Source organism: Gasterosteus aculeatus, chromosome 12, assembly GCF_964276395.1.
Source record: "Gasterosteus aculeatus chromosome 12, fGasAcu3.hap1.1, whole genome shotgun sequence".
NCBI lineage: Eukaryota > Metazoa > Chordata > Actinopteri > Perciformes > Gasterosteidae > Gasterosteus > Gasterosteus aculeatus.
This window is the reverse complement of record NC_135700.1, coordinates 6,946,548-6,962,617: the sequence shown is the minus strand read 5'-3', so window position 1 is coordinate 6,962,617 and position 16,070 is coordinate 6,946,548. Positions and strand designations below refer to the sequence as shown.

The following is a 16,070-nucleotide window of genomic DNA, read 5'->3' as shown; positions in this document are numbered from 1 at the left end:
GTCTGAAGAGGAGCGCCCTTCAAGCGTCATTTCCTCCTCCTTTCTCGAGGGAAGTGTGCTTTCTATCATTCTCGCCATTGGGTCATCTAAAGTATCTCTTATATCTTTAAATGATTTGCCGACAATCTATTGAAATAAAGTTGTGGCAAATGTCGACGTCTGACTTTAGCTTCAGATGAGGAGCCCTCGGTGCAAAGAGCAGAAAGAAATATTGATCCAGTCTGCACATGTGGAAAGATCGCATGGATTGGGGTTCTGGTAGATTGTTGTAGGAGTGAGACTGTGACAGCATGTTTGTAGCTCATTGCATCATCTATGTTTAACTTTAAATGTCAATTAGCAGCAGTTATCACAAGTAAAACCCGGCCAGCTAATGTTAAAGTTGAACTTAACATTCAAGACCTAACTCGAGTCAGTCGGGACTCTCCCACTTCAACCAGCATGAAATGGCTGTTTTTCCCATCAGAGCAAATAGTCCACCAGCTACCAGTGGCTTGTTACATCCATATATTTACATTGAGGCTGCTGTAGAGTTGATTACTGCTCAATAGACTTACCGTCTATTTAGAGAAAGAAACTTCTTTACTGGAGGAAGAAAAGTCTCAAACTCCCCACGCATGTGTGACCTGATAATGAGCCGTGCATCTGAAAGAATATACAACGGTGGAATTATTTTCAAAGGTGATTACAAGATCTGTGGACTTGAAGAATATGTGCATAAAATATTCAGTCAGAATGAAGTTATAACGGTTTTAAACGCGCTTGGCATCTCTGACGACGGGAACACGCAGAAATCACTTGTCCATGTTTGTAAATATTTATTCCATCATTAAGAATATGAAGTACCCTCTTTGTGACCTGTTTTTCTTTTTATTTCACCCGGCACAATTACTCTCACCGGGTTGCCTTTGTTTTAATTTAAGCATTCCGTCTCGTGGAGCCAACATGCGTCCAACGCGGCAGCACACGCCTGCCCTTATCGGTTCTCGTCAATCTCATTTGTGTGGTCCTGTAGTAGAAACAGCATTCAGCCAATCAGACCTGCGTGCAGCACGCTGATGTGTGTCCCGACAGAAACCGCTACGGGGCCCGCGGGGCCTCTGCGGCTCTGCAGCATGCTGCCGAGCCGCTTGCTTCGCCGCTGCTGGGCTCTGACATTTGTTGCTCATAACATCCTTCAATACGCAACAGACACACGCGCAATTATTCTGTTAGTGTGAAAGGACTCGCTGATTGGAGACGATTGGCTGTATCGCAACCCGATGACAAAGAAAATCTATAAATATATTCACACGCAGATGCACGCACGGATATGGAAATCGTGTGCAGAAAGTCAGGCTGTGAATAAATACGCTTCCTGCTTGCCGGGCGATCGTTCACGCGTGCAGTTTTAGAAATGTCATTTGTACAGAAGAGAAAATTTAAAATAAAACAAATATGTGAGGGAGAATGTGCGGAAGAGGAGGGACGCAGAATAAATAATCAAGCGATTATTGACTGATCTCTCAGCGGATTAGCGAGCCTCCGTTTTTCGTGCGTGATTTTCCTCGTCAGCTCGTTTCCGCTGGAATTCGGAGAAACGCCGGAACCCGGATGGTCTCAGCATCTGGTTTCAGGCTTTCACCTCCATCCCAGTCGGTGTTCTTTGACGCTCAGCTCCAGCCAGTTAGCAGCCCTTTAATTATGCGGCGACACGACAAACCACTTGGAGCTCAGAGTCCCTGTTTCTGTTACGCAACCCCCACCCCCTCACACGCAATTACATTTATATACCTCAATTATGTATGCATCTTTCCCAAGTGGTGGAGTGTGACAGCTCTCTGTGAGTCTGTGCTGTGGATGTGCGTATGTGCTCACGGTGCACAGTGTCACACATGATGTCTGTTTACTTCTTGTTAGGCCTGATAAAACTCAACGTGCGACACGCCGTTCAGAGCGAATGCGGTCGCTCTGTAAAGTGTAACGCGCTCAGGCATTTGATTATATGGGCTTTTAAAAGCGATGCTCTTTTGTGAGGAATATCTCTCCAAACAAATCGCAACGGCATCGCTAACGTCTGTTTGCCACAGAGTTTATTTCCCACAGTATTTTGAAATCTAATTGAAAAATCCCGGCGGTTTAGTTGTTGATGGAGTGCGATTTTAAACTCTGGGCTTGAAATGTACAAAGTAGATAAAGAAGCAAAGCATGAAAACAAATTCACTCAGAGCAAATCATGAAAATGTACAGAATATGGAAAATGGAAGAAACACGGTGGAATGAAGATTTCCAGACAGTTCTAATCCCTCCTTAAGGGTTCAGTCCGGTTTGAGACTCAAACCTTGTTCACAGTGGTGGCCAGAATAAAGGCTCAAACTGAGCAACCGTAGCAGACTTTCAGTAATTGCTCTCAAGAGGCTGGTCGCGGGATTTTGGTCTAATGGTAGAGTGGATGTAATCCTAAAATCATGCCAATTAAATGATATCAAAGGAATATATTGGAAGGAATCATCAAGGCTATAAGGCTTATGTGCACAGCCCCGGCCGGCTGCCCACAACAGCACGGCAGCGCTCCCGCTCCTCCTTGTTTTCCGACGGAGCCCCGGTTGGACGGGATTAGCGGGCTTTGATGGTCGTGTTGGTCACTTTTAATCATACAGGTCCAACAGGATTACTTGTAGCCCGTCATGACACGGGGACAGCCAGCCCTGTCGGTGTCCTCCTCCGCTGACGCCAGTTCTCGTCACTGGCGGGAGTACGCGTGGGACGAGCGGGCCTCTTTTTGGGTCACTGGGCGAACTTGGTTTGACACACACAGTATGATTTATATCATGAACGCTGTATCCTGAATTTGCTTTGTAGTAGGTCATCGGTTAGTTTTCCGGAGAGATTCTCTAACGGCTCGCGGAGGAAAAATCTACGGTGGCCCTGAAGTGCAAAACACAGCGGCAAATAGGAACGCACGACGCAAATAGGAAAACTACAACGACATTAACTCCTTACGGAAAGGGTACGGCCTTATAGCAGAGGACAGACCCTTCGGATTGGACAGACGGACTGTCTGTCCTTTAACAGGAAATGACACGCACTCCCGCCACACATCCAATTCCTCACGCCAAGGAATCGGACTCCGGTCCCCGAGCCATGCCGGCCATAGCGTCCCGCGGCACCCCCACACCTTTTTTTAACTTTTATTTACAACACCTAAATATAATTGAACAAGAAAACCGCGGTAAAACAATGGTAGGACACTTTTAAGACACTCGTAAAACGTCGCCATCTCTCCGTGACTTTCTGCTGCGGCTCTCCTGCTGCATCACTTCCCCTCCTCATCACAGGCTCTCAGTCCCGCCACTGACTTATTGATTGACAGAATATCTTGATTGACAGAATATCTAGAATGCAGCATTTCTCAGATTTCAAAATAGTTAAGGAGTCACGGTAATTTGAATCCTCCATGTCACTTTCCGTCGCTGGCGAAAGGCTTCGGGAGAGTCCACCTGTCCAATCAGAAGGGTCCGTCCTCTGCTTCCTGCAATAAGGCCCGACCCTTTCCGTAAGAAGTTAATGTCGTTGTGTTTTCCTATTTGCCGTTGGGTTTTGCACTTTAGGGCCACCGTAAAAATCTGACCACGCGCTGAAATAATCCGAAGCTAAACAACAACTACTACAAAACAAACGCGTAGGGTTGGGGGCTGCGTCAGACAGCTCCCTCTGGAGCTGCGACAAGCGTTACACAGCATGTGTCGGAAGTACTCCCCCAAGGCCCATTTCAATGTTCGGTTCCCCCTCCTGTTCGGGCACAAGCTGCCTGCAATGGCAGCGGTTTGAACCCCCAATCACAGCCACGCCCCCTGTGGTGCCAGCAGGCTCCTCCCCTAATCCCACAGTGGCGGCCCCCAAAGAGAATGCTTTGTGGAAAACCTGACAATGCTTTACAGCAGCTTTTACACCTGCTAACTGTCCTGTTTGGACGTATGTTTAGGGTGATGAAGCCTTCTGAATTTGTGAAAAATCGTATTTGCACCTTTTAAGTGGTGGCTTCTAGCTGCGACTCGGGGATATTGTAGAGGTCAGAGCCAACAAAAATTGATGTTGTCAGAAATAAAACATCTTCTTAAATAGGTTTGGAAAAATAGCAATATTTCAAGGTCTAAGACATATTGGTTGTTTGAAAAAGCGCCTGGTAAAAACCTGGAATTGAAAAAGAGATCTAAATGTGGGTCTTAAAGTGTGCTGAGGCGAGCACACACATTCAAACAAAGTCTTAGTAAATCCGGGGGAAAGCTGGGTGAAACAAGCCAATTACTCTCTCCCTCTGTTTCTGTTCCCTTTGTTTCCTCCCTGCTCAGTTTTGTTCCGTTACCCTTCATGATGTCTCAAACAAGTCCTTAAAAGGCCCTTGGCGGCCGAGTTAAAGTCCCCCGGAACAGTAAAACTGTATTAAAGTGAGTGATGGTGGCTGTGTGTAGAACAGCGGAGAGCGCAGGAAGGACAATCCGCTGAAGAGCATAATGTCTCCAGGATCCCATTAAGATCACCTCATTGCTCGGTTTACCCAAAAGGAGTTGGCTTTTCTGCGTGTGCATGTTCCCCCTCGACACACGCCCCAAAAAGCTTCCCCACTCGGGACGGAGACACAGTGTCCGAGGAGAAAGCCTGTTGTGTTTGGGTGTCCCTCGCGAGGGGGCTTTCTTATTTCCGTTTACATCCCTCAGTACACTGACTGACTGACTGAAAATTAAAGTTTCATGTTGGCATTTAGACGAGAGGAGGAAAAAGGATCCAAAAAAAAGAGTTCAGCAGAAGTGGGGGAAAAAGTACGAGAAGAAAGAAAGAAATGCAAGTGGTGAAGATGAGAGAGCGGCGCACCCACAGCGAGAACGTGAAGTGTTTACAGGACGAAGATCTCTGTGCTCCTCCGGCTACCCCATGCCTCGCTCGCCGACACACCGCCATCGCAGCTAATCAGCCAATCAGGCCTCTTAGACAGAATCCAGCCGTGGTTGGCTGATTAACCGAGCTCATCAACACGCCACCCGATGCGACTTCAAACGCAAAGGCACAGTGTGCAAATTACTGAGTTTATCCTGTAGTGTGTGTGTGTGCACATATGCATAATATATGCATGCATTTGTCATCTTCTTTGCATTTGTGAGTCTGTGTGGGCAAAGTTTCACATATTAAAAGTTCCACCACTGTAAAAAGAAGTTATGTTGTGTTTGTGTGTAATCACCATCTGAGCACAAAGCCAAACGTTATGAATATCCCATACAATTAAATCACACCTGTATGTCCAATGCTGTTGGTAAAGGGTTATATTCTTTATCGTAGAGAGCACATGTTTTTAATTTTTTTCACAACATAAAATAAATGGATTGAAATGTTGCTTGCATAGGAAGCACAGGAAGCCTAAAACTTACAGCTGATTCTGAGCTCAAGAGGTGGCACGATGTTCCTGGAGAATAGAGCTCTCCTTTAGAAAAAAAGCTCTTTCCCTCATTGCGTTTTCTCTCCCCTCGGTCCCGGGGATGACTGCGGCCGAATCCCGGGATAACATTTCAGAGCACATCCGTGAAAGTATAAGATTAGTATGCTGAAAGGGGAATACTTTTCACTCAAAACAGTGCTGCATACAACTGAACTGAGGAGTCACCCTGCAGCTTCTCTCGCTATTGGCTGCAGTGGCTGCTGCGGCACTTCCACTCACAGGATTTTCCACAGTTGCCTCTATCTATTACGCGCATCTCCTTCCTGTCTTCCCTTCATTCATCCCCCTCTCCATTATCGCTGGGAGTTTCCCACGTAGCAGGGCCCGAAGGATATTTATTTCATGTCTAATTAGCTTGGAAGAAGCGCAGTCCGGAGATGCCGTGGCGATGAAAGCTAACGTCCTCTCACAGCAGAGAGGCCAAAGAGGCGCCGCCCGAGCTGCGAGAGCGAGGAGCACGTAACAGAAGCGCAGGTTATTTGATTCAAGTGGAGCGAGCCACGGGCCCTTTCTCATGGCGCCTCCAGAAAGCTGAGTGAGGTTTGGTCGTATTCCCCATCGGTGAAGGCGAAACACGTCCGAAAATTTTCATTTCATCGTTGTATTTTCAAGCGCTTTACCAAAGGCAGCCATCAGGACTTAATAATACACAAACTCTTTTAAGCCTCGATTATGACTCGGATTGCCTCTGCAGTGTGAATGAGGCAATCTAAGCAATTACAGGCTTTTTTATTGATCTGTTGTTCTTTCTTCATGATCAATTCATCAAGTCCGCAAAGGTACAAAGGTTCACAGCTACAGGCCGTGTTCATTTTCATTGCTGTCATTTCCAATAATCTAAAACATTTTCTTCATTATGGATCAATAGTCCCCGCTCCGTGTTTGATTATGATTGCCAGATGAACTAATGTGTCACTTAACAGGGGGAATGTGGGGTCTATATAGAGTACCGTCTACGCGTGTGTTGCGTAATAAGATGATGATTTGACACTTATATGATGAAATTGAATTGAATGAATGACTCGCTCATCCCTTCTGCTTCTGTGTCGTCCCCTCCAGATTTGTTCCTGACAACTGAGGGGCCTAAGTTTGAGACCTGGATCAGCAAGGTAATTGACTATTTCAGACCTGTTTTTGCCTCGTTTTCTTTTCACGAGTGCGGTGGGGGCCGAGCAGCCGTGGCTGAGTCACTGCAGCCGAGCAGTAGGAGGCGTGACCCCCGTGGGTTTGCCGCTGTGCAAAGTCAAGTCATTGTTTTCATGTCTCTTAGTCATCATACTCTCTCTTTTGTAATAAAACATCACATTGCTGTATTTTTCATTGCAGGGCTCTTGGGTAAAGTTCATGATGTTGCTGAAATATTTCTGCCACAGTGTACGGACAAAGTTACCACGTCCCCTAATGGTGTTTAAAATGGCTCGTTTGTTAAACCAACAGTCCAAATCCCCCAAAATGTAATCGGAACATAAGCTATAAAGGAACATGCTCTTTTAGATTTTTTATATGACCAGCAACTATTTGATTTCATTGAGTTCATTAAATAACTCTGAAGCATAAAAGGTTCATTGAAAACATTTGCTGCAAAAGTTTTTATGAGCGACTTTTATGAAATAAATGGAACAGGCTGTAAAGTTGGCTTTCTCCAGATAATCAGTGATGCAACAAATTCTTTACTTTTACAACGAATCCTACACTGGAGTTAAAGAAACCCAACACACATGAGGAATTTTGTTATTTTTTAAAGAAATAGTGGGAACCAAAGTAAATAGCTTCTAGCTGAACATGGAGTATTAAATCCCCTTTAGCCTGAAATATGCGCGTTACGTTTCCGTTCTTTGCATGTTTACAATCACTTTATCTCAGCCATCGTTCATCCATTGAGTCCATTCAGTTGGACCCACAATATGGTCCATGAAAGACATGTTGAAATCAGTGTGTTATGTGTGCACGTACTACCAAACGCATCTCCCAAGGACCACCGCAGCCCGCCGTCCATTCCCTCGGTGCAACAAACAGCTCAGCAGGGCGTTGGGGGGTTCGTGGGGTGCAGGAACGTTAGCCTTGCCCCAGGATTAGTTAATATTCTGGGAGGGCAGAGAGAGAGGAGACCGCGGCTCTGGGTTTTTGTCAAAGAGGTCTACTTGAAATTCAGCAGTTCGAGGCACAAGCTGAACAGTAGTCTATCTTATCACAGAGGGGGACGGGGGGACGGGGGGACCGAGAGGGACTGAAGCATTTGGCGGAGGCAGTGTGTGTATTAGGGTGGGCCGAGACCAAGACATGGTATAGACCTGCCTGACTCCACTGGCCTCCTTACTTTAACTCTCGCACCTCCATGAGGCACATGAGACCATTTATTAGAATGTTTCAATGCTTATCTGATGGTACAGGCGTTCATCTTCCCCAGAGGATGAATTGTTTCTGCGTGCCTTTCACGCCTCCTTGCGTCCTTGCGTGTGTCGACCCATTTTTCTAAGCTACGCAAGCCTCCCGCAGCGCACCAGGCTGTGATTGGTCCGCCAACCACGTCCTTTACGGAGTCTCACATTTCCGCTTTCATAGCCCGATACCCTCATTATTAAAACGAAGAATGTTTACGAGAGAACGGATCAGATTTAACAAACATGAATTAAAACGAGTGCGTCGACGCAACGACGCAAACGCATGCGCCAGCCTTAAGTCTCTGTAAGGCAACCGGTTATCTCCTTAATCTAAACTTGTGATCATATATTTTTGAAGAATTCGTGTTTGGCTTTGTGCCATCCATTCCTCCTAATTCATTCTTCATCTTGTATTATTGTACTCGTGGGATGGGTCAATATGTAATTTAATTGATTGCTAACGCTTCAATGTCTGGTTTAAGTGTTCCATTTTTTAATCCTCCGTATTTTTCCTCTCCCCCTTTCCTTTAACGCAGACGCAAAGGCTCACAGACATTCGATCTGGAATAAATTCCAAAACATTGTTCCTCCAAACACACCTGACATGCACACGCACAAACTCATAAATACATATGCACAAACAGGCATTATCCCAGCACCCCGTGTGCATCAGACCCCTTTTTAATCCGCCGCTGGCATTCGGTTGAACGCGGCTTCATCTATCGGTCACAGGCCTGTGCTGCTCGTTCTCACACTCTGTTTTAATTACTTTTCTATGTTTTCTCCAACCCGCCCGTTCCTCTGCTTTCCTGCGATTATAGAAGGTAGTCACAGTGGGGAGGTGGGGAGGTGCGAGAGACAACAAGCTGCAGTGATGAGTGAGTAAAGAAGTGCCTCCATCGGCCTTTGAGTAGAGCCACGGTGTTTAAAGCTCCGATACAAGTGTTTGAATTATTTGTGAGGGAGATATGGGACATGGTCGCATGCACAGATAGTACGCAGCGGTAAAGCAACGCGGCGGCTTCTCTCTTCGGCCATCCACTTTCAGCACACGAGCAGGCTTAGAGGGATACGGATGTTAGTGTGAACATGCATAATTCTATGCAAACTATTTCACAGTGTAATTTTAAAACACTTTTTTTTTTTTTCATTCCAAAGGAAAACAATGACATGTCCTCCTGCAAAATCGCTAATTTCATGCTAATTTGATGTTGCGCTAACGGTTACAAATGTTCCCTCTGGCCTCTAAAGCATAATATGCACATAATAGAACGTTTTTACGAGCTTAAATTAGCCCTTACTTTATATAGGGCAGTAAAATACCTCAACCGTATGGAAGCTTATTTAAATAGATGGATACACGTGTAGATATACTTTTGTCTCTGTGATGGCGTCATGTGATTTTTGGCATAGAGTTGACGTTACTCGACAGCATAATATATGTTTTGTTCACAAGCTACTGTGGGAAGTTTATCCTAGCTACTGTAGCATATACATGAAATAATTATACACTAATCAGGGATCCAACCCGTAGTCCCATTGTGCCAACCCCCAGTTTATCCCGCACATTTGACGTTTGTACCCAGTACTAGAACAACCGCACCACGTTTACTCTGTAGCCCCCCTGCTCCTTCTGCTGTGCATACCAGTGTGTCACTCCACTGAAGTGTGTGACTGTGGGCGTGGATGTTGGTGTGTGTGTGTTTTGGGTGTGATGTGAACAGATGCAAAGAATAATAGCGAGACATGTAATCCTTTCATCTTCACACATCAATCAGCTGCTCTCAAGCTGTCACACACGTCATAGTTTTAATCATGACATCCAACAATCAGGCAGCCAGCAGCAGTCAATCGCACACAGATCTCGACCCTCAGTGCGCACAGTTAGCACCCCGTTGCCACATCTGTATGAGTGTGTGTGCGTTTGGAAGCTGGTGATCTAATTAACATGAGTTGATACTGCACAATTTTGAGTGTTTTAAAAAGTTGTCCTTTGAATGCTACATTGTCCGTCAGCATGTGGGGACTTAACTTAATTTGAGTGCTCTGAGGAATTTAGCATCCATTCAATTTAGTTTGAATGAAAACTTAAATTCTGTCTTTCATTAACACTGATTTGGAAGTAAGAAATAATGTAATAAGTGACCTATTTCTTTTTACAGTTTCTCTGAGGTGGATTTAATTCATGCCAATGTGAAGATTGGTTTTAGTGTTTTTTCTTTTTTTTTAAAGTTACTGGGAGCTATTTGGAATTGAAAAATTCATTCAATTTGAGGTTTGGTGTGATGTTTTGTTCCTTTGGCTATTTTTTGTAAGAGAGAGAAATAAGTTTAATTATACCTTTTGAGTCCTCAAATAATCTTACAAACCGATATCAATTTGTAACGTCATTGTGTTTAGTGGTTTTTGCCTCGGAAAAGAAGCTCATATCACCACCCGTGTGTGTATATGTGTGTGTGTGTGTCATTCAGTACACAGTATTTAAGGAACCAATTATTCTTCACAAACAGAAGTAAATAGATTTGTGCTACTAATAAATGTATCCGCCGCCATCCTCAATCTTCGTTTCGGGGACTTAGCCCAATTATACTGCCAAAATAAATGGCTCTACATTTCTGCCTCATCAGCATTCAAAGCATCAAACAAGAATCAAATGATTAACTTCGAAAAGCACGATATGTTTTGCCTTAAATGCCTTGAATGATTTAAATGAAGCGTGTTTTCACAGGAAATGATGTGACTAAGTGTTCAGTTTGAAGGCTTTCTAACCCGTTGGTAGACTACAGGTTTGTGTTTGTAGAACTAGTTACTAAAGCATATTAATGGACATTTAATAATACAAAATGTGTGGCCACTTTACTTGAACCAATCTTCTGCAAATTACCTCGATTGTTCTGGTTTCTCTCACAGTCAGCACTATTTAGGCAGTGCATGATTAGCAGATACTAAAAAAAAGAAAGAAACAAAAGGACATTCAGAAATAATCTTTCTCTCTCTCTCTCACTCACTCACACAAACCCAATCCCTAACCCTCAAAACCAGATGTTCTACTCTGTATGATGAGGATTTGATCTATTTAAAGAAAAGTAATTTCCTCCCCATCAAAACATAAAACACATCAAAATCTTCCAGGATGCAGATTAGAACATTCCCAATATTCATGTTCCTGCTCCCTGGTGAGCAGTCTTGCAGTGGCCCGATTCATAAGTTAAAACATTGATGTTCAAGCTGACCTGAAGGGAATGCCGTCATAAATCTACTGGAGCATCACACTGGCAGCACTATTCATTAGTCGGCTAATCTAAATGTCTCAGCGGGGACTTGGAGGCCGTGTGTGTGAGGCGGCCGTTTAGATGATCACGGGTTCAGTTTCTTTGGCAGTTGTCTGGAGAAATTGGACCCACAACACCTCCAGCGAGGCTAGACAACCACCCTCTCAAAAATCACTCGTGGAGGATTTTTGAGGACCAAGTATAGGCTGTAAAACGTTGGATGAACGTTCTTTGAGTCACTTGTCCTAACTAAAAGCTTTTATTTGGGGTAAGACCGCGGGTCTCTGCAGGGCTCCAGAGCATGTCCCTCAGTAGAAGAACCCCCCCCTTCCTCTCTGTGGGGCGGAGGTGATGGTCCCTGGCTTTTGATAAATTGTCCGTGCGACCGCCACATGCTGTTCCTCGGCTCGCGGTCTGATCCGTGCAGATCACAGAGGTTGGAAAGCGGCGTAACGAGCTCCGTGGGGACCGAGCCATCGTTAGTGTTATGAGCCACACCGGCGCTTTTCCTTCTTTCCAAAGACCAAGACTCTTCAGGAGCTGATAGTGTTGTTTCACTCGGCGGACAAACTGAAAAGGCTTCGGTCTACAACAGCATGTGACGTTTCTGTCCTCGAATAAAATCGCTTTGAGGCGGCACGGCGAGTGATGCTCAGGCACCAACCACTGTGTGTCATTTGGCCTTCCTGTAGACTGCAATGACATTTATTGAGTGGATCGTTTTGGAGTGACAATTCAACACACACGCATTCAAAGCGACATTCGCATTTTGAAAGAAAGTGTTTTCAACCAGAGCAGTAACAGTTAGCATGTCAGAACGAGGTTTTGAGGTATCTGAATACGTTTGGTGTGGTAAAGAAATTACGATATTCATGTCACATGTATTAATGGGAAGCCGGCCTGCGGTGCTTTGTCGTTCTTCTTTCAGCAAAGAATGGGTCATGATGATCGGGGCTAAATAAACACAGATTTGTCCTCTCGCCCGTGTGTCCTCCTCCACACATCGGCCCGGTCAACATGAGAGAGCAGTTCATACTCTGACTGTATCCAGTGCAGAACGATCGATGTGTGATACAGAACACATAGTAATATTGATAGAAAAATAAAACAAAGACAATGAGGTTATTTTCTTAGCTAATGTACTGCCTTAAGTACCTTATTGCTTTTATAATCAGCGACATTATGAATAGTATGTAAATAGCTGCCTTTCAGTACAAAATGGTATTAACCACCAAACGCTGTGTATCGCATTCCAGTAGTCTAAAGAAACATAGTCCTCATACGTGCATGTAAACAGCATCGGGTCTCCTTGAAGATCTCGCACCATCTCATTCATTCACATCAGCTATGACGTCCACCTTAATTGTCCGGTTTGAGAAAGCTCGCGATACCCGGAACCAATTATGTGCGGTGTCTCCGGTCTTTTTTCGGCGATAAAAGCTGAAATGTCAACTAACAGTCGCGCAAAATCTAACCAGATACTTTGAGTGCGCGGTCATTTTGAACGCCCGGGTCGATGTGAACAGGTGGGCCGCGCCGGACCCCCCCGGCGGGCCTTGAGTTTGACACCTGTGTGTTACATTATTAGACGATACCTCCTGCCTTATTGCTTAAATACAGTACACCCTGTGACTAATATAGAATAATATAATTAATATATATAACGTATATGTTTCTCCCCTTGTCCCTCGCTCGCTCTGTCTCTGCCCCCCTCTTTCTCATGAATAATGTTGCTACCAGCAGGCAACGGTGTCCCACTGAACAGAGTCGCATCTGATCTCACACATGCACCCCCCCCCCCACCGCCCCTCCTCTCCCACCCCTCCCCCACCGGCCCCCTTCAAATGAGCTTATCTCCTCGTCTTTCCCCCATGCCCTCTGTAAAGGGCACCGCACACACTGATGGCATTTATTGTGCGTATGAACTCCCACACCGGTGGTTTCCGATGTAGGCTCGTATATTGGTATCTTAAAGGCCGGTTAAACCTGGAATGTCTTAATGTGCAGCCCGACTACTATATGTATCTAAAGGAATGACACTAGTTTACTCAATCGCTCTCTGATGACATGTAATGTACATATATGTATTTTCAGGGGCAGTGTTTTCTCTCACATACACTCCGACAGAAAACAAACGTTGCCTGCAAATGAATGTACCTGTCATGCTTGTGCACAAACATAGATGCACTCCAAAGCTTTCCTTCACGTCTGCTTACCTACGGTCCACTTAAGGTCCCACCGAGGGAGTACGGAACCATTATGTTTACCGTTATACCTGTTCTCTATGTTTATGTCCCACTCACTGCTCTCTCTCTCTCTTTTTGTCCACCTAATTGTTTCTCTCTCAGGACGGGAACTTCACCAAAGAAGAAGTCACGCTGGCAGAGCCGCCAGTCAAGATCATCGGACAGTCCTCCTTCGTGGACTTTGGTGAGCACACCAGAGAAGAGATCATTGGCTGTAACAGATGCTTTTTTAAACCTGAAGTGAAGATTTAGGCTTCAAAATGTAAGAGGGAAAAAAAAACCCAACCTCTAAAGCACGGGAAGCCAAAAGTGTCTTGGCCCCAAAGTATCTTGTACCGCTGTGTGTGTGTGTGTGTGTGTGTGTGTGTGTGTGTGTGTGTGTGTGTGTGTGTGTGTGTGTGTGTGTGTGTGTGTGTGTGTGTGTGTGTGTGTGTGTGTGTGTGTGTGTGTGTGTGTGTGTGTGTGTGCGCGCGTGTGAGTGGCAGATCTATTCCTTTCCTAAGTCCCTTAAGCTTCTACTGCATTTGAAGCCGTGTTGCTTCAAAGGCTTTCGAATAGGAAGGTCTGGTCTTCTTGGCTTTGACATTTTCACCACAGCTATCTCGCTGCACAACTTTCTTCTCCTACACACACACACACACACACACACACACACACACAAAATGCTCACCCCTTGACCAAACAGGCTAATCTCACGCGTGCACACAGTGTTGCAAGCGCATGACCGCACACAACGCACTCTGGTACACACTCTCAATCCCACATAGAGCCAGATTTTTTCATTTTGTGAACATTTTATCCCCTTCAACAATCTTGGCCCGTAGTATTCATTGTTCAGCTCAGCTTTACGTTCATCCTCTGCAAATCTCCGCTGGCTCTCTAATCTCCAAGCTGCAGCTCGTTTTGCCAAAAGTGGCCCCTGGTCCCTCCTGTCGCAGCTAACACCCCGTCCAGGGGACGGAGAAGACTTGTGGTGGCGTCCTGTGCTTGTTTAAGAAGCTAAATAGTATTTGGATTAACAGGGCCGATGGCAAGGACACGTTAAAGTCCCATGGGCCCCTGGAGCGACAACTTTTTGAGGGGGTTTTAATGCTCAAAATGCTTAATGCACCCCCACACACACGCAGAGGTGGACAGTGAGTCTGTGTTAGCAGTGTTGATGGAGAGGCTCTTCTGGAGCCGCCTGTTGCACACCCGGCAGCGCAATACAATTCTTCCTGTTTATGGTTTTCCTCCGAGCATCGTTGGCCCTTTTTATGCCGCCGGAATAGAACAACTGTTTTTTGCTGAATGTCTCCCGGTGCAAATGTGACTACCTGTGAGTTATTCTCCAGGTCAGTTGGCCGAGCTGGAGAATAACTACTTTCCAGAGTCTAAAACCAAAAGCTACTCTGAGCTTTAGAAGGAAACTTTGTGACGTTTGATGACCAGAGCCCTCAGTTATCTCATTCTGGGATGATTGCCTCCCTTTCATTGAAATGTTTCTCGGAGACGCGTTGATTCACATTGCAGATACGGTCGGGCAGTAGAGAGGAGACATGAAGACAGCAAACTAATATCACAGAAGCAACACAATAACAGGAATCCAAAGTCTGCAAACATTAGCAGCTAATGGTCATACCAGAGCAAGCAAAGGCCCCAACAGAAAGCTGCACAGTAAAAAATAATTTCCTATGAACTAGAGGATTTTCCAACGGGAGACCAGACGATGGAAACTACATCACGTGGCGATACAGACTGTAAGCTCTTTTTGTTTGTTGGAAAATAGCATTACTCTCATTACGTCTTAAAAGCATGATGCAAAGCAGATTCGATATCCTAACAAGCTTACAGTGTGTTACGGTTTGTTTAAGTTGTTTTTCTCCTGTAACATTGAGACCCATTCTGCCACCGTGACGGATCATTCAGGTCGATATGTGCTGCCGTTAGCTGTGTGACGTTTGATGCATTTTTAATTAGCATCCGGGCTCCTGTGGCACTCGTGCACATAAGCTCACACACACACACACACACACACATGTGTGTGCACACTTGCTTCCCACTGATAAACACTTCCTTATTGGCAAGATTAATCTGTTAATCTCATTGTAGCTAGGGGTGTCCATCAAATATTTAGTGAACAAACTTCCCCTTCCCAAATTGGCAATAATGTATGAGCCAGAGGGGAAATGACCTATATCTACCGTGTGTGTGAGTGTGTGTGTCACTAGGGGACCTCACGGCGTGTGTTTGTGTAATTGCTGGAGATTTTGTGTGTGTGCGTGCATTTAATTAACCTCTCTGGGGGCAGCAAACCTCTTTTTTGTTCAAATCTCAAGCTTATCTCCACCGACAACTTTTTCATTTTGTTAATCTCTTCCTTTTTTTTTTCCCTCCTTCCTTCAGCTGTGAAATGTCACTTGAAGACGTTGCCTTTGTTTGCCGGCAATAGAAACTCTTGAGGTCACGCGTCTAATAATCTGCCAAATACTCAGAGAAATGCCACTTTATTTTTGTCCCGTTTTGTCCTTCAATCAGCTCCTCCTCCGCTGTCACTCTCTATCTTTATTTCTCTTGATCAACTGTGTAGCTGCTATCTATGGCTCGTTCGCTTTTCACTCCCGTTTCCCTTCTCCTCCCTCGTTTCCCGATGGAAACAGCTTTGGGCGTCTCTTGGATCTTGTTGTTGGATGAAGACTCTTTAGTGGCCGAGCATCACTTC

At 45.2% G+C, this 16,070-nt stretch overlaps 1 protein-coding gene across 1 annotated transcript in view; it reads left to right on the top strand.

Annotated features, from left to right (window-relative positions):
* The window catches only part of itfg1 (integrin alpha FG-GAP repeat containing 1), a 95,292-nt gene that overhangs the window by 11,598 nt on the left and 67,624 nt on the right, over positions 1–16,070 (top strand). Inside the window, exons 7-8 of the mRNA XM_040169035.2 lie at positions 6,530–6,579; positions 13,472–13,553. Coding sequence (XP_040024969.2) covers positions 6,530–6,579; positions 13,472–13,553 — 132 coding nt within the window. The remainder of the gene's footprint in view (positions 1–6,529; positions 6,580–13,471; positions 13,554–16,070) is intronic.